The sequence below is a fragment of the Bos mutus genome, chromosome 9 (assembly GCF_027580195.1).
Source record: "Bos mutus isolate GX-2022 chromosome 9, NWIPB_WYAK_1.1, whole genome shotgun sequence".
NCBI classification, from domain to species: domain Eukaryota; kingdom Metazoa; phylum Chordata; class Mammalia; order Artiodactyla; family Bovidae; genus Bos; species Bos mutus.
In genome coordinates, this window is record NC_091625.1 from 86,452,097 (window position 1) to 86,476,502 (window position 24,406).

Here is a 24,406-nt window from a genome sequence, read left to right on the forward strand (position 1 = left end):
GAGTCCCTTGGACTGTAAGGAGATCCAACCAGTCCATCCTAAAGGAAATCAGCCCTGAATATTCATTGGAAGGACTGATGCTAAAGCTGAAGCTCCAATACGTTGGCCACCTGATGCAAAGAACTGACTCATTGGAAAAGACCCTGGTACTGGGAATGATTGAAGTCAGGAGGAGACAAGGACGAGATGGTTGGATGGCATGACTGGACTCTATGGACATGAGTTTGAACAAGCTCCGGGAGATGGGGAAGGACAGGGAAACCTGGTGTGCTGCAGTCCATGGGGTCACAAAAAGTCAGACGTGACTGATTGAACAGCAACTCCCTGTCTCAGTTGGGTAGGCTTCTTTGTCTTTTCTCTGAAGACAAGTATATTATCCTCCCTATAATATACTGGTTCAGAACTTTTCTAGATAAAATAGTGTACAGAATATTAAAAATCAGTAGTTAAAGGATCATATCACACTGCCACTTTGTATACATGTTCTTAAACATCTTACTTCTTAGGAGAACAGAAGTATCAGTATTATTTCTGTTCTTTTCTGACTTTGTTTACTGGTCAGCTCCCTCTTTTTGGAACTGCTCACATCATTTCCTTGTGCTGTGGATTCTCTAAGATAGCTGTGTTTTCAGCAGGTGTAATTCATATCTTTAACATTTATATTTGGTAACTAAATCATAACTTAGAATAGTATACAGATGTTGTGTAGCTGGCACTTTCAGTTTTTCAACTGAAATTTTCATTATTTTTTAATTCTCTTAATATGACAGTTAAATCTGTTAAGTTTAAAATTGCTTTTCTTTTCAAAATAATGCATTAAGTATTACTTGTAAGCCTTAGTAGTTAACTACTATAGCCTTAATTGAAGTCTTTTCAGATGACCTCCACCCATAAACCTTATCCATATTTCTATTAAAACACCTACCATTGTGCATTATATTTATTTATGTACATATTAAATTCCTCCACTGGACCATGAGGTCCTTAACACAGCAATTATATTCCTTTCTACTTGGCTAATGGGATGCTCAGTAAATATTGGTTGAAAGAGTGAATGAATCAAAGTATGAGAAGGATGATTATAGTGTATACTTTGATTTTGTCTATGCAAGAAGCTTGGGGGAAAACGAAAGATGAACTGGAAATAACAATTCAGATTCTCCTGTAATTTTGAAGAGAATGCAGATTTGTATATATACAAAAAAGCAGTGACTTTCAACGTTTTAAAAACTCACCCCGCCTCTTTTGATACACTTAATGGGAGTCCTGTATCATTTCCCACTAATGTAACCAGGGCTTCTTTGAGAAACAGCTGATCATAGTTCTGGGATAAGAGCTATACAAGGTGATCTTGAACATCTTGTCATATTAGAAAGCAAGGAAGCTATGAAAGACTACTGGGCTCATGTCCTATGTACACTGGAGCCAATGTGGAATCATTCCCACTAGCCTAAAGATAGGATATATTGACCATAAATGACAAGCATTTGACACGTATCAAAATGTTAAAGATACAGGAGTTTATCATGATACTGAAAATGTGTCACCTTTGGAAGTTGCTAGGGCACCAATTCATTATTCTAAAAACCAGTAAAGAGAATTTATTTATCCTGCCTGTTCTATGCAAAAAGTAAGAGTTGAAAAGGTCAAATTCTTTGAGGAAGAATTGCAGCTCAATACATGAAGAGGGAATCTTTTAATTGGAATACTACCCTTTTGCATCCCCTAATAAAGTTTCTCAACAGTGACCATCCCTGACTGCTAAAAGTCACTAGCTGGATCAAGCTGTGACAACATCAGAACCTACCAATCAGCCTTAAGGTCACAAAAAGACAGGCAGATATATTATTGTGCCTCCTGTGTGATACAATAAGAAATGAAGCCTACAAAGGGACTTGCCAAAAACTTGTGTGCATGAACCTGCGCACACCTGTAGTGAAGTAGTTTGCAGTGAAATACAGAAAATAGTCCTACCGCAAGGGTGCAATCAGCCAATCCAGATGGGAAATTCTACTGGACAAATGACCCATTTTTCAAAAACAAATGGCTTAGAAAATTATAGAAAGAGGAGAGGGTTAATTATTATTATAAGACATCTAAGAGGCATATCAACCAAATTAAATATGTGAACCTTGCTCAGATCCTGATTTAAACTAACTAAAAAAACACCTGCAAGACAAGGGACTTTAACACTTATTTGGATATTATGTGATATTACGAGACGGGACTTTAATACTACTTGCGTATTATGTGATATTAAGTACTGATTATTTTAGGATATGATAATGCCATTTGCGGTTATGTTTTAAGATACATATTGATGTATTTACAGATGGAAACAAAATAATGTCAGGCTTGATCTAGCTTAATGGGAGCAGCTGGGACAGATAAATTGGTGAAGAAAGATTTGCCATATAAAGATTGATAATGAATATAGGAGAGTTTGTGATATTTGGACTTCCCTGATAACTCAGTTGGTAAAGAATACACCTGCAATGCAGGAGACCCCAGTTTGATTCCTGGGTCAGGAAGATCCACTGGAGAAGGCATAGGCTACCCACTCCAGTATTCTTGGGCTTCTCTTGTGGTTCAGCTGGTAAAGAATCTGCCTGCAATGCAGGAAACCTGGGTCTGACCCCTGAGTTGGGAAGATCCCCTGGAGAAGGGAAAGACTAGCCATTCCATTATTCTGGCCTGGAGAATTCCATGGACTGTATAGTCCATGGGGTCACACAGAGTCAGACACGACTGAGCAACTTTAACTTCACTTTACTTCACTTGTGATATTTACTGTGCTTTTATATGTGTTTAAACTTTTCTGAAATAAAATGTTTAAAAAGTATATTTCCTTTTATCCTATTGTAGCCTTATAAAAGTCCCTGTGAATTCTTTTATGGTTTTGCTAATAAGAAAGTAATGTCTGTAGAGAGTAAAAAAAAACCTAAGGACATGTGAGTTATGGTGTAGCTGGGACTAGTATTAATACTAATGAGAGATTATAAAGAATTAGGGATTTTTGGGAGCTTGAGAGAATTAAAACATTTTGTAAATATGGATGTCAGCTTTTGAAAAGTGTGGGATTGGATTTAGTAGGGAATATGCATTTTAATTTGGGAATGTTAGCAAAAAGGAGATAAGAAGATGAGGTCTTTTATGACTTAGAATAGGGAGAAGAATTTACTAGGAATAGCAATAAACTTGGCTTGAAGCAAAAGCACCAGTTAGGTCTGGCAAAAGATAAGGTCTTACTATAATAAGGAGTAATCAGTTGATAAAGATTGTGATGAATTTTTAAATTTTCTTTGAAAAACTAGTATATATTAATTCAGAGCTCTGTGTAGGATAAAAGGATTTTTATGGCATAAAGATTTGAACTGTTGGTTTAAGAGGGAAAAAAGTCCAGCCTTACTCACTAATCTTTTCTTTTGTGTTACCTGTTCAAATTGTGAACTACCATTTCTTAACAAGACTTGGAGATGCCTTTTAGTACCATTTTCTCTACTAAGATTTTATCTCATATCAAATCACCTATAGACATTTTAACCTGACTGTTCATCCTTTTTATCTCTAAAACTGCCCTTTCTGTCAGGCTCTTAGTCTTCCAGTTCTCCTTGAATTCTCTTTCTCCCTTATAGCCAAATTGTGTTGACTGTGAAGTGAAAGTGAAAGTCACTCAGTCGTGTCCAACTCTTTGTGACTCCATGGACTCTACGGTTCATGGAATTCTCCAGGCCAGAATACTGGAGTGGGTAGCCTTTCCCTTCTCCAGGGAAATCTTCCCTACCCAGGGTCCGATTGCAGGCGGATTCTTTACCAGCTGAGCCACAAGGGAAGCCCAAGAATACTGGAGTAGGTAGCCTATCCCTTCTCCAGCAGATCTTCCCGACCCAGGAATCAAACCAGGGTCTCCTGCATTGCAGGCAGATTCTTTTCCAAGTAAGCTATCAGGGAAGCTTATCAGGGAAAGACTGTTCGTAGTCTTTCATAATTTGTTTTCACAATCAGTCATTATTTCATGTCTTCTAACTGATCTTCTTGTCAAAAAGTTTCCCCTCTCTTCTTTATCTTAAGTATCAGTGGAGTTCTTTATCTTCACCAGAGACCCTTTGTGTCTTCACTTCTACTGGCTCTTCCCATTTCCTATATTAAAGCCCAGACTCCGTAGTGTGACTCATTTTTCAAAATTGTAAATTATTTAATCCCAATTTGATTTTCTAACAGTTTGTTCCACAGAATTTCCAGTAGAAACCTTTAACTCCAGCCAGATCTATTCCAATCACTTTGTTTAGAACATACTTTTACTTACTGTCACATTTATGTCTGTATTTACTCATGGCCATTCCCTTCACCAGGAATGCTTTTTTTCCTATTTAGGTCCTCCATATACTAAGGAAATCAATGAGATTGTACCTCCTTCATTAACACAGTCCTTTTTACAGTAGCCTACAATATTAACTCTCTGTTGAACTTCAGTACCACTTATTATTTGGCACATGTTCATATTTTTAAAATGTTACTTTTTCACAAATCCATATTTTGTTTCCCTAATTGAGTTCCAAGCTCTTCTAAGGAAAAGTCTGGGTTTATACATCATTTGAGTCCTCCACAGTCCCAAACAGAATATTGTACACATTGTGGGTGTTCAGCAAATATTTTTATGGATAATTTGTGAGTAGTGGTTAGTCAGTCTCTTCTTAAGAAACAATCCAGTCATTTTTTGGTTTGTTTTTATTTTTTTCATTTCTCTGGAGTAGAATTATTGATGCTCTCTAAAGGCAAAGATGTGAACTCAGTTACTCTGGGGGCTGCTGCCGCTGCTGCTAAGTCACTTCAGTCATGTCCGACTCTTTGTGACCCCATAGACGGCAGCCCACCAGGCTCCCCCGTCCCTGGAATTCTCCAGGCAAGAACACTGGAGTGGGTTGCCATTTCCTTCTCCAGTGCATGCAAGTGAAAAGTGAAAGTGAAGTTGCTCAGTCGTATCCGACTCGTAGCGACCCCATGGACTGCAGACTACCAGGCTCCTCTGTCCATGGGATTTTCCAGGCAGGAGTACTGGAGTGGGGTGCCATTGCCTTCTGCGGGGCTACCTTGAGCTTATATTACATACATATACGTATGTGGTTTGTTTGTTTTTAACACTAAAGAGGAAGCACCTAAGGAATTGTGACACCTTTGTTATGAATTTTAGAAGCTTTTAACTTAAATACCACAAAAAATAGTTATTAAAAGGTCATTGGTTTGAAAGAATTATACATAACACATGAACATGCAAAGTATTCATTATACAGCAAGCTCCAATGCTTTGGCCAGCTGATTCATTAGGAAAGACCCTGTTGCTGGGAAAGATTGAAGGCAGGAGGAGAAGGGGACGACAGAGGATGAAATGGTTGGATGGCATCACCGACTTGATGGACATGTGTTTGAGCAAGCTCCAGGAGTTGGTGATGGACAGGAAAGCCTGGCGTGCTGTAGCCCATGGGATCACAAAGTGTCGGACATGACTGAGCTACTGAACTAACTAATATGCTTAAGTTGAGTCTTTATATTTTGTTCAACATTCAAACTGCATTTTTAATTAAGTTGCAGTGTTACTATATTTGTGTGAATCTGTTCTATAAATCGATCAGTTCAGTTCAGTTCAGTTGCTCAATCATGTCAACTCTTTGCAACCCCATGGACTGCAGCACGCTAGGCTTCCCTGTCATTCACTATCTCCTGGAGCTTTCTCAGACTCGTGTCCATTGCATCAACAATGCCATCCAACCATCTTGTCCTCTGTTGTCTCCTTTCTTTATTTCTACTATAATAATAACTCCTATTATAGCTGTTGTTTGTTAGAGAACTTACCATTACTTTAGTAATGAGGATTTTTTTTTATCTTTATTGAATTGTTAAAATATTGTTTCTGTTTTGTGTTTTGGTTTTTTGGCCGAGTCACATGTGGGGTCTTAGCTCCCTGACCAGGGACTGAACGCACAGCCAATGCATTGAAAGATGAAGTCTTAACCCCCTGGACCACCAGGGACATCCCAGTAATGAGGATTTTTAATTCAACTGTTTGCATTACTATTAGTTTCTCAAGAAAAAAGGCTCAAATGTATCTCTTATAATTGTACTAACTAATCTCTGATTAATCTTGTAATATTTTAATAGCAATGAGAGTATATGCATTGGCTTCTGGTTAACACAAGCTGTTTTTATTTTGTCTTACAGAATAATAATAACCTGGATGCCTGCTGTGCAGTTCTCTCTCAGGAGAGTACAAGGTATCTTTATGGTGAAGGAGACTTGAATTTTTCGGATGATTCTGGAATTTCTGGTCTACGCAATCACATGACTTCTCTCAACTTGGACTTGCAGTCACAGAATGTTTACCACCATGGAAGAGAGGGAAATAGAATGAATGGAAGCAGGACTCTAACGCACAGCATTAGTGACGGACAGCTTCAAGGTGGTCAGTCCAATAATGAACTGTTTCAGCAGGAGCCACAGACAGCACCAGCTCAAGTTCCTCAAGGCTTTAATGTTTTTGGAATGTCCAGTGCATCCGGTGCTTCTAATTCAGCACCACACCTTGGATTTCACTTAGGCAGCAAAGGAACATCTAACCTTTCTCCACAAACTCCAAGATTTAATCCCATTATGGTAACGTTAGCCCCAAATATCCAGACTGGTCGTAATACTCCTACTTCTTTGCACATACATGGTGTACCTCCACCTGTACTTAACAGTCCACAGGGAAATTCTATCTATATTAGGCCCTACATTACAACTCCTAGTGGTACAACTCGACAGACACAACAGCATTCTGGCTGGGTATCTCAGTTTAATCCCATGAACCCTCAACAAGTTTATCAACCTTCACAACCTGGTCCCTGGACTACATATCCTGCATCCAGTCCCCTGCCACATACCTCAGCCCAGCAGCCGAATCAGCAAGGCCACCAGACCTCTCATGTCTATATGCCCATCAGTTCACCTACGACTCCACAACCACCCACAATTCATTCGTCTGGTAGCTCACAGTCTTCTGCCCATAGCCAATATAACATTCAGAATATTTCAACAGGACCTCGAAAAAACCAGATTGAAATCAAACTTGAACCCCCACAAAGAAACAATTCTTCGAAATTGCGTTCTTCTGGACCTCGAACCTCCAGCAGTTCCTCTTCGGTCAACAGCCAGACCTTAAACAGAAACCAGCCCACTGTTTACATAGCTGCCAGTCCCCCAAATACTGATGAGGTGATGTCCCGTAGTCAACCTAAGGTCTATATATCAGCAAATGCTGCCGCAGGAGATGAGCAGGTCATACGAAATCAGCCCACTCTCTTCATATCCACCAACTCTGGAGCATCCGCTGCCTCCAGGAATATGTCCGGGCAAGTGAGCATGGGTCCTGCCTTTATTCATCACCACCCTCCCAAAAGTCGAGCAATAGGCAATAACTCTGCAACTTCTCCTCGAGTAGTGGTCACTCAACCCAATACAAAATATACTTTTAAAATTACAGTTTCTCCCAATAAACCCCCTGCAGTTTCACCAGGGGTGGTGTCCCCCACCTTTGAACTTACAAACCTTTTAAACCATCCTGATCATTATGTAGAAACAGAGAATATTCAGCACCTCACGGACCCTGCTTTAGCACATGTGGATAGAATAAGTGACGCACGGAAGTTGAGTATGGGATCTGATGATGCTGCCTACACACAAGGTAATGAAAATATTGCAATGGGATCATTTTCCGTTCTGGGTTTAATTGGTGTACATTTGACTTCACTGCAGAAATGGGTATCGGTATTATTATTTTATGTTGTAAATGTTGTCCAAAATAATACTATCTTAAGAACTTTTGAGAGTATTCATATAAATTTTAAATATATCAGTTTTATTATGTTATAACTTGAAGCTTGAATGATAGCCTTATCAGATGTTCCAAATAATCACCTCTTGATTTGTTTGTTTTCTTAATATTCATAAAAGTTTGTTTTCACCTGTAGTGATGCTGACTTTCCCTTTAAATTTTCTGCAAATAAAAATTCATAAAAACATGCATTTTAATAAGAGATTAGTGAACTAGTATAGCAAACTGCTGTCTTTGACCAGAAGAATCCTCTGTTCTTCATTGTTCTAATACGGTTTTGCCTTATTTTGTATCAAAGTCTAAATTGCTATGCATTCTTGAATAACTCAAAAGTATCAGTAACAGGATTCAAATTTCTCTTTTTCTTCTTTTCAGTCTCCCTTAAACATCAGTTAATGCAATCTTTTTGTTTGGAATTGTGAATAAGAATTTCAAATCTATCTCACTTGATTATGCTTTTCAGAAATAGACTAGTTAATATTGGCATAATACTAAATTATATCTATATTAATTCAATTAGAGATCATTTATATTATATCTGACCTCTTAAGTTATTTAATCTTCAATAGGAAGCTATTAAATTCAGTCATATAAAAAAGAAGATAAGTGTTTGTTTCTTCAGTATTGACAAAGGTTTCATAAATTAGCCAGAGTCCTTTAAAGTAAGGATTTATCATAATCATCCATCCCCTGGTAAACTGTTCTCAGTATTATAGGTTGGGAAATACTACATAGTCACCCCCAGGCAGTAAATAGCCTCCTACTACTGGTAGTACCACTTGTCCTTTTTAAAATTTCTAAAAATAGTGATTTTACTGCTGAATTTCATAGAGGAGCCTGATTGGTTTGGTTTGTTTTAAACAATTATATTCTAGTGATTCTCAACCCATGCTAGGCTGTGGTGCTTTCAAATTCTTAATCACCTTTGAAGCTTTCAAAACATAAAATTGCCCAGGTTCAGCCCCAGACTTGCTCAATTAGAGCTTCTGAATGGTAAAGCCTAGGTGCATGTGAGCATACATGTTCATGCGTGCACATGTGTTTTAAAGCTCTGTGGGTTTTTCTAATTTTCTAGAAATTGTGCTGAAACTTTATGTTCCATGTATCTGTGACTAAACTGGAGCCATTTCTGTTTAGTTTTGGCAATAAGTAATTTTTAATATAACATCATGTTTTTCCACTGATATTTAATTCCTATTCTTACCCCAAAGTCCTTTCTTCTACTGTCTCCATCAAAGTAGATTTCCTATGTTTGGATAGTTGCTAATCTTTAAATGGAGAGTATTTTTTTCTAACAATTTTATTAATATATAATTGACATACAGCACTGTATAAGCTTAAATTGTACAACATAATCTGACTTACACACATCATGAAATGATACCACAGTAGGTTTAGTGAACATCCATCATCTCATATAGATACATTAAAGACATAGATTTTTAAAATATTTTTTCCTTCTGATGAGAATTCTTCATTTACAATATGTAACAGTGTTTTTTTATTTTTACTGTATTGTATATTACATCCCTAGTATTTATCTTATAACTAGAAATTTGTACCTTTTGACTGTTTACATCTAACTCCTCTCTCTCTCCTCCCCTCTGATAGCCGTATATCTGATGTCTCTCAAGTTATTTGTTTGCTTTTGAAGTATAATTGACTTACAGCACTGTTTTAATTCCTGGCACTCACATCATAGTGATTCATTATTACTGTACATTTCAAAATGATCATGATTAGTCTAGTTGTCACTTGTCACCTTACAAAAATATTACATAACTGTTGACTGTTCCCCCAGAGTACATTTCATACGTGTGACTGAGAATTTCATAACTGAAAGTTTGTACCTCTTAATCTTCCTCACCTGTATTTCTCCCCTCCCACTCTCCCAGGGTATAATTGTTTTTATGAAGATAACTTGAAAAGGGGAGTATTTTACTAAAGTAGACATACTCATATATTGACTGGCATATGAAAATAAAGCGTTGCTTAAACTTGCTGTCTCCCATTTCTCTCCCCTTCTTCCTTAAGCCTACTCTCTAGCCGGGGTTTTTCCCACTGCAGCACTCCTGCTCCTGGCAAGGCCGTCATTGACAGCATCGTTGTAAACCCGGTGGTCTTTCAGTCCTTGTCTTTCTTGATCTGAGTGGGTAGCGCTTGCTGCAGTTGAGCACCCTCTTCTCTGTGAAACACTTTGTCCACCTGACTTGCTACAGTATGCCACCCTGGGATCGCACCTCTCCTTGTGTTCTTTGGTGGTTCTCCCTCGTCTCTCTGACCTTTCACTTCTTTGTACAAAGAAGTGAGAGCAAAGCCTCAAAGTTCAGTCCTTGGGCTTTCTCTCTTTTCTGTCTTTACTATTCCCTGGATGATCTCCATCAGCCTCATAAGTTTAAATTTTATGCCAAATGCTCCCAAATTTGTAACTCTAACCTGGATTTATTTCCTGAATTTCAAGCAGTTTATTTAACTATCTCCTTAACATCTCCATTTAATGCATCCCAAGTTTACTGTGTCTGAAAAAACGTCTTACATTGCCCCCAGCTTACTCTTCCTGTCTCCATTAATGACATCTTAATCAGGCCAGAAACTTCAGAAACACCACTGACTCCTTCCTTCTTTTACATTTCACATCTAATTTGACTAAATCCTGTCAACTTTAACTTTCAAAGTATATCAAGAATTCTCTTTTCTTACTACCCCCATCCATTGTCACCACTCTGGTCTGAGTCACCGTCTTCTCTCAAGTGGATTATTACAGTAGCCTACCTGCTTTCACCCTTGTCTACTTAGGGTCTTTTAACTCAGCATCCAAAGGAATACGGTTTGAAAAACATAAGTCAGATTGTATGACTCATCTGCACATGATCACCACCTTTTCATTTCAGAGATCCACTGGCTCTCCCTCATCTCTTACTTTTACTCACCACCTCACTCACTCTGTCCCAGCCCTGCTGGCCTTCATGCTTCTGCCCCTTAAACCTTAGAAGGCATACATTAAGCCCTTGTGCTTGGTGGTCTCTCTGTCTAAAATTCTCTTCTCCCTGAATACACGGTTCTCAGTCCCTTCAGGTCTTTACTCAGTCACCTTTTCAGTGAGACTATTTCTTAGATCCCTATCTGAATCCACCCCTCAGCATTTCCTCTCTCCATCTTTGCTTACATTTGCTCAAGGGGGAAATGAATAATGTTAAGATCAGATCAGTTCAGTTCAGTTGCTCAGTTGTGTCCAACTCTTTGCAACCCCATGAACCACAGCATGCCAGGCCTCGCTGTCCATCACCAACTCCTGGAGTTTACCATGTCCATTGAGTCTGCGATGCCATCCAACCATCTCATCCTCTGTCGTCCCCCTCTCCTCCTGCCCTCAATCTTTCCCAGCATCAGGATCTTTTCAAATGAGTCAGCTCTTCTCATCAGGTGACCCAAGTAAGGGAGTTTCAGCATCAACATCAGTCCTTCCAAAGAACACCCAGGACTGATTTCCTTTAGGATGGACTGGTTGGATCTCCTTGCAGTCCAAGGGACTCTCAAGAGTCTTCTCCAACACCACAGTTCAAAAGCATCAATTCTTCTGCACTCAGCTTTCTTTATAGTCCAACTCTCACATCCATACATGACCACTGGAAAAACTATAGCCTTGACTAGACGGACCTTTGTTGACAAAGTAATGTCTCTGCTTTTTAATATGCTGTCTAGGTTGCTTTCCTTCCAAGGAGTAAGCATCTTTTAATTTCATGGCTGCAGTCACCATCTGCAGTGGTTTTGGAGCCCAGAAAAATAAAGTCAGCCCCTGTTTCCACTGTTTCCCCATCTATTTCCCATGAAGTGATGGGACCAGATGCCATGATCTTAGTTTTCTGAATGTTGAGCTTTAAGCTTTTAAGCTTTTTCACTCTCCTCTTTCACTTTTATCAAGAGGCTCTTCAGTTCTTCTTCACTTTCTGCCATAAGGGTGGTGTCATCTGCATATCTGAGGTTATTGAGATTTCTCCCAGCAATCTTGATTCCAGCTTGTGCTTCTTCCAGCCCAGTGTTTCTCATGATGTACTCTGCATATAAGTTAAGTAAGCAGGGTGACAATATACAGCCTTGACGTACTCCTTTTCCTATTTGGAACCAGTCTGTTGTTCCATGTCCAGTTCTAACTGTTGCTTCCTGACCTGCATATAGGTTTCTCAAGAGGCAGGTCAGGTGGTCTGGTATTCCCATCTCTTTCAGAATTTTCCACAGTTTATTGTGATCCACACAGTTAAAGGCTTTGGCATAGTCAATAAAGCAGAAAGAGATGTTTTTCTGGAACATTCTTGCTTTTTCCATGATCCAGCAGATGTTGTCAATTTGATCTCTGGTTCCTCTGCCTTTTCTAAATCCAGCTTGAACATCTGGAGGTTCATGGTTCATGTGTTGCTGAAGCCTGGCTTAGAGAATTTTGAGCATTACTTTACTAGTGTGTAAGATGAGTGCAACATGTTAAGATACATAACAACTAATAACCTGCTGAAAGCTTACTGTGTGTTAGGCATTGTTCTGAAAGCCCATTTATTTCTCGTAACCAAATATAAAGTAGACACTAGTAATATTCCTATTTTCAGCTTAAAATGCTTAAGAACAGGTTGATACCTGTACAAAGGACAGGTAGCAGCATCCAGATTCTCACCTAGGCAGTTAACAGAGCCCACAACACTATAATGTCTTTTCAGATTTTCAAAATGAACCCTCTGAAAAAATGGTTCAAGTTTCTCTTGTACCTTTATATAACCCCTGCTATACCATGTATGAGGGGCCATGTATGGCTCAGTTTGAGAAGCATGGAGCTAAAAGATCACTTAATAAAAATAAATAAAGGCAGCTATTAGGAAAGAAGTCACAAATAGATGATATGTAGATATAATTAGAAATAACTTGGAACAATAAAGGAATACCCTGAGTAGGGATAGGAAGCACCTTATAAAGACACTTGAAGGTAGAAAAAAAAATTGCTAATGAATAAGGGATCTGGTTTGAGAACTCAAATCCTACCCAAAAAAGCAGGGTTTCCCAGAATAGGCCACTGATTATTTCTCTTTACTAATCACCTTCAGACAGCTGGAACAACCATGATCACTTTCCTTAAGCATACCTACATACATATGGAATTTCCGAACACTTGTATGGCTGTGTACCCTTGTGTTATCTGCGTGTGTGCACTGTAGTGGGGTGGCTGTTGTTCTCCCACCTCTTATCTCGTTTTTCTAGTTACCATGGAACGAGTGTTGACCTAGACTTATATATCATCCAATCAAATCAAAGGACTGTTCCTTCCTACACAATGCATCTCTTGCATTGTTAATTTATGCATGTGTAATGCTTTGCCATTTGCACAGCACTAAATGAGGTGACCCAAATAACACTGGTGTTTAAGTTAGGATCTTTTCTGAAGTCTTAATTTGTGTGGTGTGGGTAATAAAGAGAAAAGAAATGTGGCTGCTTCCTGCAGTGAAATTGATCTTTCTAAAGCTCCTGAAACACTGTTTCAGAGTAGAAAAAAGAAGTTGAGCCAAGTACTAGAATCATAGGAAAATATTTTTCTCAAATTGAGAGAACATGCATCAATAAGTTTGTAACCAAAATGCATTATTTTTAACTTACCATTTAACATTTGAAATATGTACTACAATAAAATTTAAAAATGAGAATTTCTTTATAATTTCTTATATGCCCTCTGTTGTAGAATGAGAGGGAAGGAGGAAGTTAGTGAAACTCGGCCTCTGTTCACCAGTGCCTAATAGAAACCTTGAGACAGAGTTTTGAGTGCAGCTTTTATCGCTTTGCCAGGCAAAGGAGGCCACAGTGGACCAGTTCCATGACAACCATGTGACCCGCCCTGGAAGGTTAGTGAGTTTTATAGTGTTCAAGGAGCAGGGCTGATGAGCTCATGGACAGTTCTTCGATTGGTTGGCATCAGGGTGAGGTTTCAAGTATCATTAGCCTTCTGATTTCAGCTAGTCTAGGATCTGTGTTCTTGTGGTCAGCAGTTTTCATCTGAAGTGTGGTCCTTCCTGTATAAACAACTACAACTTAGCATTGTTTCTCAGGCCTTTATCTCTGTCTTTCAGAAAACTGAGAGTTGGTGACTGTGTTATATGGCCAGATTATAGTCTAACTTGTTAGCAGTTCCCTAGCCCAACAGTTAGTCTGTTTCTACATCTTCACATTTTCCAGTCATTAACTCTTGAGTCAGCATTTTACTTCAAAAGACAAGGACACAGAGACTTTAATCGGGACCCTGCTCATCTCGGCACCAAGTCTATCGCTACCCCCTGCAAAGGAAATAAATTATACCTGAGTCCTTAAACCACTATAAGAATCAGAGACAAAAATGAGTCCCAAATAGAAAAAACAAATTCAGGTTAGAAATTTCAGTTCAGAGTCTGTCAGCGTGAAGTAGATTCTTACTTTACTTGCTAAGAACAAATATTAAAGTAAAAATTGCTTACCAGTAGTAAGGTTACTGGCCAGATAGCCACATTTCCTTCCTTGAGTCATACCACCTGACTTTACCTAACTTCTGTAAAGAGCCAATAAGCACTTTTATCATTCACTGTATTCTGAGACTTTATGGTGTCCTCTCCCATTCATAAATGTATGCTTTTTGTAACACTGGCAACTTGTGTAAGTGTGGAGAACAAATGCTCCACTCATTCAAACCAGTTTTCACTGGGGATTAGGGGAGGAAAGGGTTGGCCTGTGTTCTGTATTTTGTTATAGTTACCAGAAGCTCTTACCAAACTAACATTGCTGCCAAAAATGACTTCTCCTTCTCCATTATCGATAACAAAAAACGCCTATGGTATTGACCTTTTCTTATAATCATTTTTATGATACTTTAATACTTTCCAGTTATATTTATGGTCCTATTATATTGAAAAGAAGTAGCTTTGACTTTGAACCTAAAATAGAAATACAAATAAAAAAACTTATGAGATGAAAATTAGCTTCTTGGAACTTCTCATTCCTTCGTCATTTTTTCAGCAGTACTTCCCTCCAAACCACAGCACCTTTCTACTTAACAAGATTTAATAAAACTGCTAATCATAACAAAAATTGAGGGTGTTAGATACTCTTTTCAAAAAGAACTAAAAATTAATTTAAATTTTAAAATTTGCGCTTTAACTTTTATTCATCTGCTAATTGGAAATGCCTTTTTTTTTTTTTTAATGTTGACTTGCTTTGTTGACATTGAGATCATGTTAAATTAACTCAGTAATTACTTGACATCAGACCATTTAAAGAATTTTTTTTTCTTTTGGAGAAAAGAATGGCCTACTCCTCATAGATTCTTCCCATTCTTAAGACTAACCACCTTTTTAAGTTGGAATAAATCTCAAGATTGGAAGAGACTCTGCTGCTGCTGCTGCTAAGTCGCTTCAGTCGTATCCGACTCTGTGCAACCTCATAGACGGCAGCCCACCAGGCTCCCCCTTCCCTTGGATTCCCCAGACAAGAACACTGGAGTGGGTTACCATTTCCTCCTCCAATGCATGAAAGTGAGAAGTGAAAGTGGAGTTGCTCAGTCGTGTCCGACTCTTCTCGACCCCATGCACTGCAGCCCACCAGGCTCCTCCGTCCATGGGATTTTCCAGGCAAGAGTGCTGGAGTGGGTTGCCATTGCCTTCTCCGGAAGAGACTCTGAACATCGTCTAGAACTCTGCAGCAGACGTTATCCTGTCCACTTACCCATCCATCGATTGGACCCTATCAAATGTGAATCCATCCTATTGGGTACCTTCTGAGAAACAAGCTACCTCCTGAGGTAGTACATTCCATTTGTGAAGAGTTTTGCCTACTAGCAAGTTATTTCCTACATTAAGCTGAACTTTTTTACAAGTATTAATGAAAATAACATATCCATATGGTAAAAGAAATTTAACACCAAAAAGGGAAGGTACAATAAAAATGTCTCTTTTTGACCCCTGACCTCTCACTTTGCCCAGCCATCCCACCATTTAATTATCTGAGGAAATCTCCATTATCAGTTCTTTATCCTCCTTCTGTTTATAATTATAGTCTTTGTCTCACACTCACTTTTTTTATGAAAGTTTTTTATGAAACTTTCATAAGTTCTTTTATGAAAGAAAATATATGTATTTATATATATATATACACACAGACACACATATATGAGTATATATAAATACATAACATGAGGAATTGTATATATCCTCTGCTGCTGCTGCTAAGTTGCATCAGTCGTGTCCAATTCTGTGCGACCCCATAGACAGCAGCCCACCAGGCTCCCCCGTCCCTGGGATTCTCCAGGCAAGAACACTGGAGTGGGTTGCCATTTCCTTCTCCAGTGCATGAAAGTGAAAAGTGAAAGTGAAGTTGCTCAGTCGTGTTCAACTCTTCGGGACCCCATGGACTGTAGTCTCCCAGGCTCCTGTGTCCATGGGATTTTCCAGGCAAGAGTACTGGAGTCGGTTGCCATTGCCTTCTCCGATATATCCTCTACAGTGTGTATAACATAAACATACTGTGTGGGGCTATATGATACACAATTTTGGTTAACATTTCTTAAGACCATTTTATTTCCGCATGTACAAATATTTTATTCTTTTGCTTTAAAAAATTTTAGTCATTATTTTAACATTTATTGAGATAAAGTTTGTCATTTACAGGGTACAAATCAGTGATTTTTAGTATAGTCACATGTGTGCAACCATCACCACAACCAATATTAGAACATTTTCATCACTTCAGAAAGAAACTCAGTACCCTTTATCTGTCACCTCTTATCCCATCACCCCCACCCTCAGCCATAAGTAGTCACTAATCTGCTTCCTGTCTGTAGATTTACATATTCTGGACACTTCATATGAGTGGAATTCCATAATATGTAGTCTTTTGTGACTAGGTTTTTTCACTTAGGATAATGTTTTAAAAGCTCATCCAAGTTGTAACATGTGTTAGTACTTCATTCCTTTTTATGGTGCATTCTGCCATTGTATAGATACACTGCATTTTATTTATTCATTCATCAGTTGATGGACATTTAGATTGTTTCTAACTTTTGCCTATTGTAAATAATGCTGTGATGAACATTTGTGTACAAGTTTATGTGGACATATGTATACACATAAGTGTAAGTATACACACATAAGTAGAATTGCTGGGTGCTACGGTGGATCTGCGTTTAGCCATTCGAGTAAGGAGCTGCCGCACTGTTTTCCAACGTGGCTGCATCATTTTGTATTCCCCCCAGCAGTCTTTGAGGGTTTTGATTTCTCCACATCTTCCACCACAGTTGCTATGTTCTTTGATTCTTACCATCCCAGTAGCTGTAAAGTGGTATCTTATTTTGATTTACATTTTTCTGATGACCAATGATGTCGAGCCATTTGTGTATTTTCTTTGGAGAAATGCCAGTTTATATCCTTTGCCGATTTTTTAATTAGGTCATTTGTTTTTATTACTGAGTTGTATGAGTTCTTTGTATATTCTGGTTATAAGTCCCTTGTGTGATTTGCAACTGTTTTCTCCCATTCTGTGAGTTATCCTTTCACTTTCTTGGTAAGTGTCCTTGAAGCACAAGTTTTTAATTTTGCTGAAGTCTGACATCGCTTTCCTTTCATTATTCCTATCTTTGGTGTCATATCTAAGAATAAGAATCAGTGGATAAATCCATGGTGATCAGGATTTACTCCTGAGAGTTTTAGCGTTTAAATTTTTGTCTCATCTATTTTGAGTTAACTTCTATATAAGGCTATGAGATAAGTGTCCAAATTTCATTCTTTTTCATGTGGCAATCCAAATGTCCCAGCACCATTTAGGTTTGTTGTTATTGTTGAAAATTTTCTCTTATGCCATCAGTTTCCTTTTTTTTTCTTTTTTATGTTGGAGTGGAGTGAACAATGTTGTCAATTTCAGGTGTACAGCAAAGTGATTCAGCTATTCATATACTTGTATCTATTCTTTTTCAAACTCTTTTCCCGTTTAGGTTATTACAGAACACTGAAGCAGGGTTCCCTGTGCTATACAGTAGGTGCTTGTCGGTTATCTGCTCCCGGCACCATTTGTTGAAAAGACCTTTCTCACTGAATGGCCTTGGGACCTTTGTAGAAAATCAGTTGACCATAAGCAGATGGGTTTATTTCTGTGCTTTTTGTTTTTTTGTTTGTGTGCTTGTCTGTATGTTTGTCCTTAGGCCATTACTACGCTGCCTTGATTGTTGTTCCTTTATAGTAAGTTTTGAAGTTGCGGTGTGTACGTTCTACTTTGTTCTTTTTTTAGGTTGGTTATTTGAGGTCTCCTGCTATTCCATATATATTTTATTATTTATTTATTTATTTTTATTTTTTAAATTTTACTTTATTTTTAAACTTTACAAAATTGTATTAGTTTTGCCAAATATCAAAATGAATCCATACAGGTATACATGTGTTCCCCATCTTGAACCCTCCACCCTCCATATATATTTTAGAATCAACTTGTCAGTTTCTACAAGCTGGGATTCTATAGGGATTACACCAAAATATTTTTCTAAATATACTTGTTTTTTTTTTTTTTTTTAAAGAAGCAAACCAAAAGGATTTATAATGAAAAGTTCTCCACACCAGAGACAACCAGTAACTATTCACAGTTCATTTTGTATTCTTCTAGAAATTGAAATTGTATATGAAGCATACATATATTTATACATTTTCAATACAAGTGAAACATAGTTTACTTTCTCTTTTTATAAGAGCTTTTGTTTTTGTCTCTTTGAGAGTATTCCAAGTCAGGAATTGCAGATCTGCTTCTTTTAAAAATGACTACATCATATTTTGTACCATAATCTCTAATCACTCCTTTTTTGATAAATCTTAGGGTCTTGTTTTTACAAACTGCTTCAATAAAAATGTTATGCATGAAAATTTTAACCACACCCAGGTATGTTGGCAGAAGAGATTACCAGGAGCAGGAAACTGCTGTGTCAAAGGATATTGTATTTTTAAAATTTTGATACATGTATCATTTAGGCTTGGTTATGCTGCTATTAACAAACTGTCTTTAAACAACAAAGGTTTATTTCTAGCTCACTTGACAAATAGATTAGCTGGTGGGCTCTGTTCTACATCACCCTCACTCAGGTACCCAGGTTAAGGGAAGCTCCATCTCTGTGCTTCCATGATTGTTCAGGCAAGACAGAGGGCATACAGCAAATTAACTCTGACTCCTTGATTTTCTGCCCCGACACGTGTTACTGTTTAGAAAGAACAAGTCCACATACCACCCCTAATTCAGAGAGGATGAGGAGGCGCATATCTGCTATATACCTGGAAAGCAGAGAGCCAGAAGTATTTGATGAAGAACACGGATGACTGCCTCAGTACATGCTGCTGCTGCTGCTGCTGCTAAGTCGCTTCAGTCGTGTCTGACTCTGTGCGACCCCATAGACGGCAGCCCACCAGGCTCCCCCGTCCCTGGGATTCTCCAGGCAAGAACGCTGGAGTGGGTTGCCATTTCCTTCTCCAGTGCATGAAAGTGAAAAGTGAAAGTGAAGTCGCTCAGTCGTGTCCAACTCTTAGCAACCCCATGGACTGCAGCCTACCAGGCTCCTCCATCCATGGGATTTTCCAGGCAAAAGTACTGGAGTGGGGTGCCATTGCCTTCTCCAGTACATGCTACCAATTTTAATTTTGAGTCTCTCTCTCTAAAGAGATTCTACTAGTTTATAGAGATTCTACATGTTTATTTATCAACCACCAGAGGGAGTTGTAAGCTTAAAACTTTACTAAAACTTAACTTTGACTGAAAGAAGATTTTAAAAGTACTGAGTATATTTTTCTGTTATTCCTCCTCCTTTTTTGTCTATTTAAAAAGGCAGGTTAGATAGTTTGGAAAAAAAGAAATCACTATATGGAGCATTAAGTATATCCCTTATTTCCTTGGTAGAATTAACATATCAAAGAGCCACCTTTCTGTAGTGTCAGCAACCTAAAAAGTCTTTAGGTCTTTAGGTTGCTTATGCTTAGGCATGCTGTGCTTAAGATTCCATGGGATGGGGAGAGGTTGCCTATTCTATTCAGAGACTTGTAATTAAGCCCCCTTTTCTGGTCCATCCCTCACTTCTGCCTTCTGTTATTTACTTGCATTCTCCAGGAGCCTCTTTTAGGTTTCTGCATGGCAAATTATCTGCCTCTTTGCAGTACCCTCCTTGTCTATGAGACTGTAGTTTTCTCCGTCCTCCATTAGTCTATTCCATTTCATCTACATTCAGTCTTCCAGGAACTTGTTGAAATCTCTTGCCACTAATTACCTTCTTCCTATTGTTTACCTTTGTTGGATTCTATCCATTTTATTCCTCTGTTATTTTCATGAGGTTTCAAAAGGCAGAATATTGTGGCTCAGCTGGTGAAGAATCCACACCTGCAATGTGGAAGACCTGGGTTTGATCCCTGGGTTGGGGAGATCCCCTGGAGAAGGGAAGGGCTACCTACTCCAGTATTCTGGCCTGGAGAATTCCATGGACTGTATAGTCCATGGGGTCACAAAGAGTCAGACACAACAAGTTTCATTTTCACTTTCCTTTCAGTCACCTTTAACTGGAAATCCTCTCTAATATAATTGATTCTTTGTATTTGACTTTTAAAGTCCATATTAGTCTAAATGTAAATAATTGACAGGAAAGGATTTTTTCCTTAGCTTACCCACTGGAGTCTGTTTAACAGATCACCCCTCTTTCTTTACAAGTACATATCACGACATTGTGCATGAACCCCATTCATCTGTAGGTGTGGTTGATATTATTTTGTTTATAGCAGTTTCGTTGTATGCCAAAACAAAGGGAGAAAAAAGACCAAAAAGCCAATCTAAGGGATTTCCTCAGATTCCTGTTCACAGTCTTTTCTGTAACAGAGGTGAAATGTTCTAGTCTTAGCCCATAACTGCAGCCGTCACTTTGTCACCCTTTCTGTTTCCAAGCTGTCTGTTTCTTTTGGATGCTGGAAGTATAATTGTCATATTTTTTCTCCCCAAACAGTCAATACCCAACTCCTTCATTTAGGAGAGACTGATCAAAGCAAAAGTGTCTTTATAAGTAAGCGTTATAATCATTCTTCTTTATTATGGATATTATTAATAATGTTTCTTAATGAATCTGTATTGTGTAATATTTTGTACAGTGAAGATTAAAATTGTAGACAAAACCACAACTGGAGAAAAAGTTTAGCTTTAGATGAATTTTCAGTGATTTTTAGAAATTCACCTTGACACTACTTTGTAATTCATCTTTCTCAGACTCCTATCTAAAACTCCCAAGCCACAATTGAAAAGTGAACTAGACACATAAAAATCCAGGCACCTACTAGAGAAATTGAGATCATGTCTCTCTTATACTATTTCCAGAGCATTTTTTAGTTTGTTTGTAATTAACAGACATACTTAAAAGATCCTGAATAGTCTGCAGATTGTTATTTCTAATATAGTCATAACTCTGCTCCACAACTTTGTTTTCATTGAAAAGAAATATCTCTTAGATAAGTTCTAAGACAGTGGGTTTACTTTACAGTTTCAGCCTGTCATAGGTGATATCTCACCTTTATTCTCAAAGGTAAGCCATATCTTCAGCCATTGCAAAAACTCCTTTGTGAATTCCCAAAGATGTAGTATTTTTTCTGTTTAAGAAACATTCTGAAGTATTTACTCTGTAACTTTAAAACATCCCCATAATAATACCTTCAGTAACTATGACTCCTTCATCTCTCTTACTATATCTTTTTCTTAATCAGTTTTTTATCTCCTACTAATATTGACCTTCCAATACCAAAAAAAGCCAGTGCCAAAGAATGTTCAACCTACTGTACAATTGCATTCATCTCACACACTAGCAAAGTAATGCTCAAAATTCTCTAAGCCAGGCTTCAGCAGTACATGAACCGTTAACTTTCAGATGTTCAAGCTGGATTTAGAAAAGGCAGAGGAACCAGAGATCAAATTGCCAACATCCACTGGATCATAGACAAAACAAGAGAGTTCCAGAAGAACACCTACTTTTGCTTTATTGACTATGCCAAAGCCTTTGTATGGATCACAGTAAACTGTGGAAAATTCTGAAAGAGATGGGAATACCAGACCACCTGACCTCCCTTCTGAGACTGCAGGTCAAGAATAAGTAGTTAAAACTGGACATGGAGCAACAGACTGATTCCAAATAGGAAAAGGAGTATGTCAAGGCTGTATGTTGTCACCCTGCTTATTTAACTTATATGCAGAGTACATCATGAGAAATGCTGGACTGGATGAAACATAGCTGGAATCAAGACTGCTCGAAGAAATATCAGTAACCTCAGATACACAGATAACACCACACTTAAGGCAGAAAGCAAAGAACTAAAGAGCCTCTTAGTGAAAGTGAAAGAGGAGAGTGAAAAAGCTTAAAAGTTAAAGCTCAACATTCAGAAAACTAAGATCATGGCATCTGGTCCCATCACTTCATGGTAAGTAGATGGAGAAACAGTGGAAACAGTGACAGACTTTATTTTGGGGGGCTCCAAAATCACTGCAGAAGGTGACTGCAGCCATGAAATTAACGACGCTTGCTCTTTGGAAGAACAGTTATGACCAACCTAGACAGCATATTAAAAAGCAGAGACATTACTTTGCCAACAAATGTCCGTCTAGTCAAAGCTAGATGGTAGTCATGTATGGATGTGAGAGCTGGACTGTAAAGAAAGCTGAGCGCCGAAAAATTGATGCTTGTGAATTGTAGTGCTGGAGAAGACTCTTGAGAGTGCCTTGTACTGCAAGGAGATCCAACCAGTCCATCCTAAAGGAAATCAGTCCTGAATATTCATTGGAAGGACTGATGCTGAAGAGGAAACTCCAGTTCTTTGGCCCCCTGATGCGAAGAACTGACTCATTTGAAAAGACCCTGATGCTGGGAAAGATTGAAGGCAGTAGAAGGGGACAACAGAGGATGAGATGGTTGGATGGCATCACCAACTCAATGGACAAGAGTTGAGTAAACTCCGGGAGTCGGTGATGGACAGGGAGGCCCGGCATGCTGCAGTCCATGGGGTCGCAGAATCGGACACAACTGAGCAACTGAACTGAACTGAATATTGACCTTCTCTAGCTCAGCTTTTTTCCTGAAATGAGTATTATTACACTGGCTTTATTTCAGTGTTGTATTTGCCTAGTATATCAGTTTTAAAGTGTCTCTATCCGCCTTCAAGATTTCCTCTGTGTCTTTGTTTTTTAAGCAGTCTTATTATATGTCTAGGTTTGGTTTTGTTTTGATATTACTTGGAGATCCCGGGGCTTCTTGGATCTGTGATTTATTGTCTTTCATTAATTTTGGAAACCATTTAGCCATTATCCTCAAATACGCCTTACTGTTTTTCCATTTGTTTCACCAGTTACATGTATATTATAGACACATATTGCCTGTCACCTCTTGGATGCTTTGTTCTTCTTCCCTCTTTTTCTTTGTGTTCAATTGAAGTAATCTCTGTCTTCAGGTTCACTGATTCTTCTGTATCCAGCGTGCTGGTAAGCATGTTGAAAGAATTCTTTATCTCTGATACCATATTTTATTTCCAATATTTGACTCTTCTTTAATAATTTCCATCTCTCCTCTCAGATTGTCCATCAATTCCTACATGTTCATCTTTTTACCTGACTCTTTCAACACGTTGTGTGTATGTTCTGTCACTCGGTCGTGTCCATTTCTTTGGAACCTGCCAGGCTCCTCTGTCCAGGGGATTTTCCTCAGGCAAGAATACTGGAGTGGGTTGCCATTTCCTTCTCCAGGAGATCTTCCTGACCCAGGAATCAAACCCAAGTCTCTGGCGTCTCCTGTTAGCAGACGGATTCTTTACCACTGTACCACCTAGGAAGCTTCAATCATAGTTATTTTGCAATTTCCTGCCTGCTACTTCCAGCATCTGGGTCATCTTTGAATATGGTTCCATTGACTGCTTTCCCTCTTGGTGATTTGTTGAATTTTTCTCTCACTTTTCTGTGTGTTGTTACTTTTTTCTTTTATTATTATTGAATGCCAAAAAGTATATGTAAAAAAACAGAAGAGACTGAGACCTTTACATCCAGAAACCAGAATACCTTTTTTCCTGTCAGGATATTGTGTGAAGGGTTAAGTCAGTTTAGGCAGGAGTGGAGCTAGGTCTGGGTTTTGTTGTTGGCCTTTTTAGTTCCTTACAGTCTTCAAATATCTCTAGCAGTTGGCTGCTCTTACTTTGTATCTTTTAGAGTGCTGCCTAGAGTACTAAGTATTACTTTACTTTAGTCCTTTGATTTTCAACCTTTCTGAGCTGTGATGGGTCCCCATTTATTCATTCTTCACATGATCTGATAAACAGCCAAGTACTAAATTATGTGGAATTTTACAAGCCACGTGGTTTCAGTTGTAACAAAAACAGACATAGACAATAGGTAAACAAGTGAGCGTGGCTATATTCTAGTAAAACTTTGTTCACAAAACAGGCAATGGCCAGATTGGGCCCTTTAGCCATAATTTGCTGACCCCTTTTTTAGAGCTTTGTTCTTGGGACACAC

The 24,406-nt window shown here is 38.4% G+C and overlaps 1 protein-coding gene across 4 annotated transcripts in view; it reads left to right on the top strand.

The window, feature by feature from the left end:
• TAB2 (TGF-beta activated kinase 1 (MAP3K7) binding protein 2) overlaps positions 1-24,406 on the top strand; it is an 85,562-nt gene that overhangs the window by 50,388 nt on the left and 10,768 nt on the right. For all 4 annotated transcript variants that reach the window (XM_070376843.1, XM_070376840.1, XM_070376841.1 and 1 more), the window contains one exon: positions 6,217-7,717. In XM_070376843.1, coding sequence (XP_070232944.1) covers positions 6,217-7,717 — 1,501 coding nt within the window. The remainder of the gene's footprint in view (positions 1-6,216; positions 7,718-24,406) is intronic.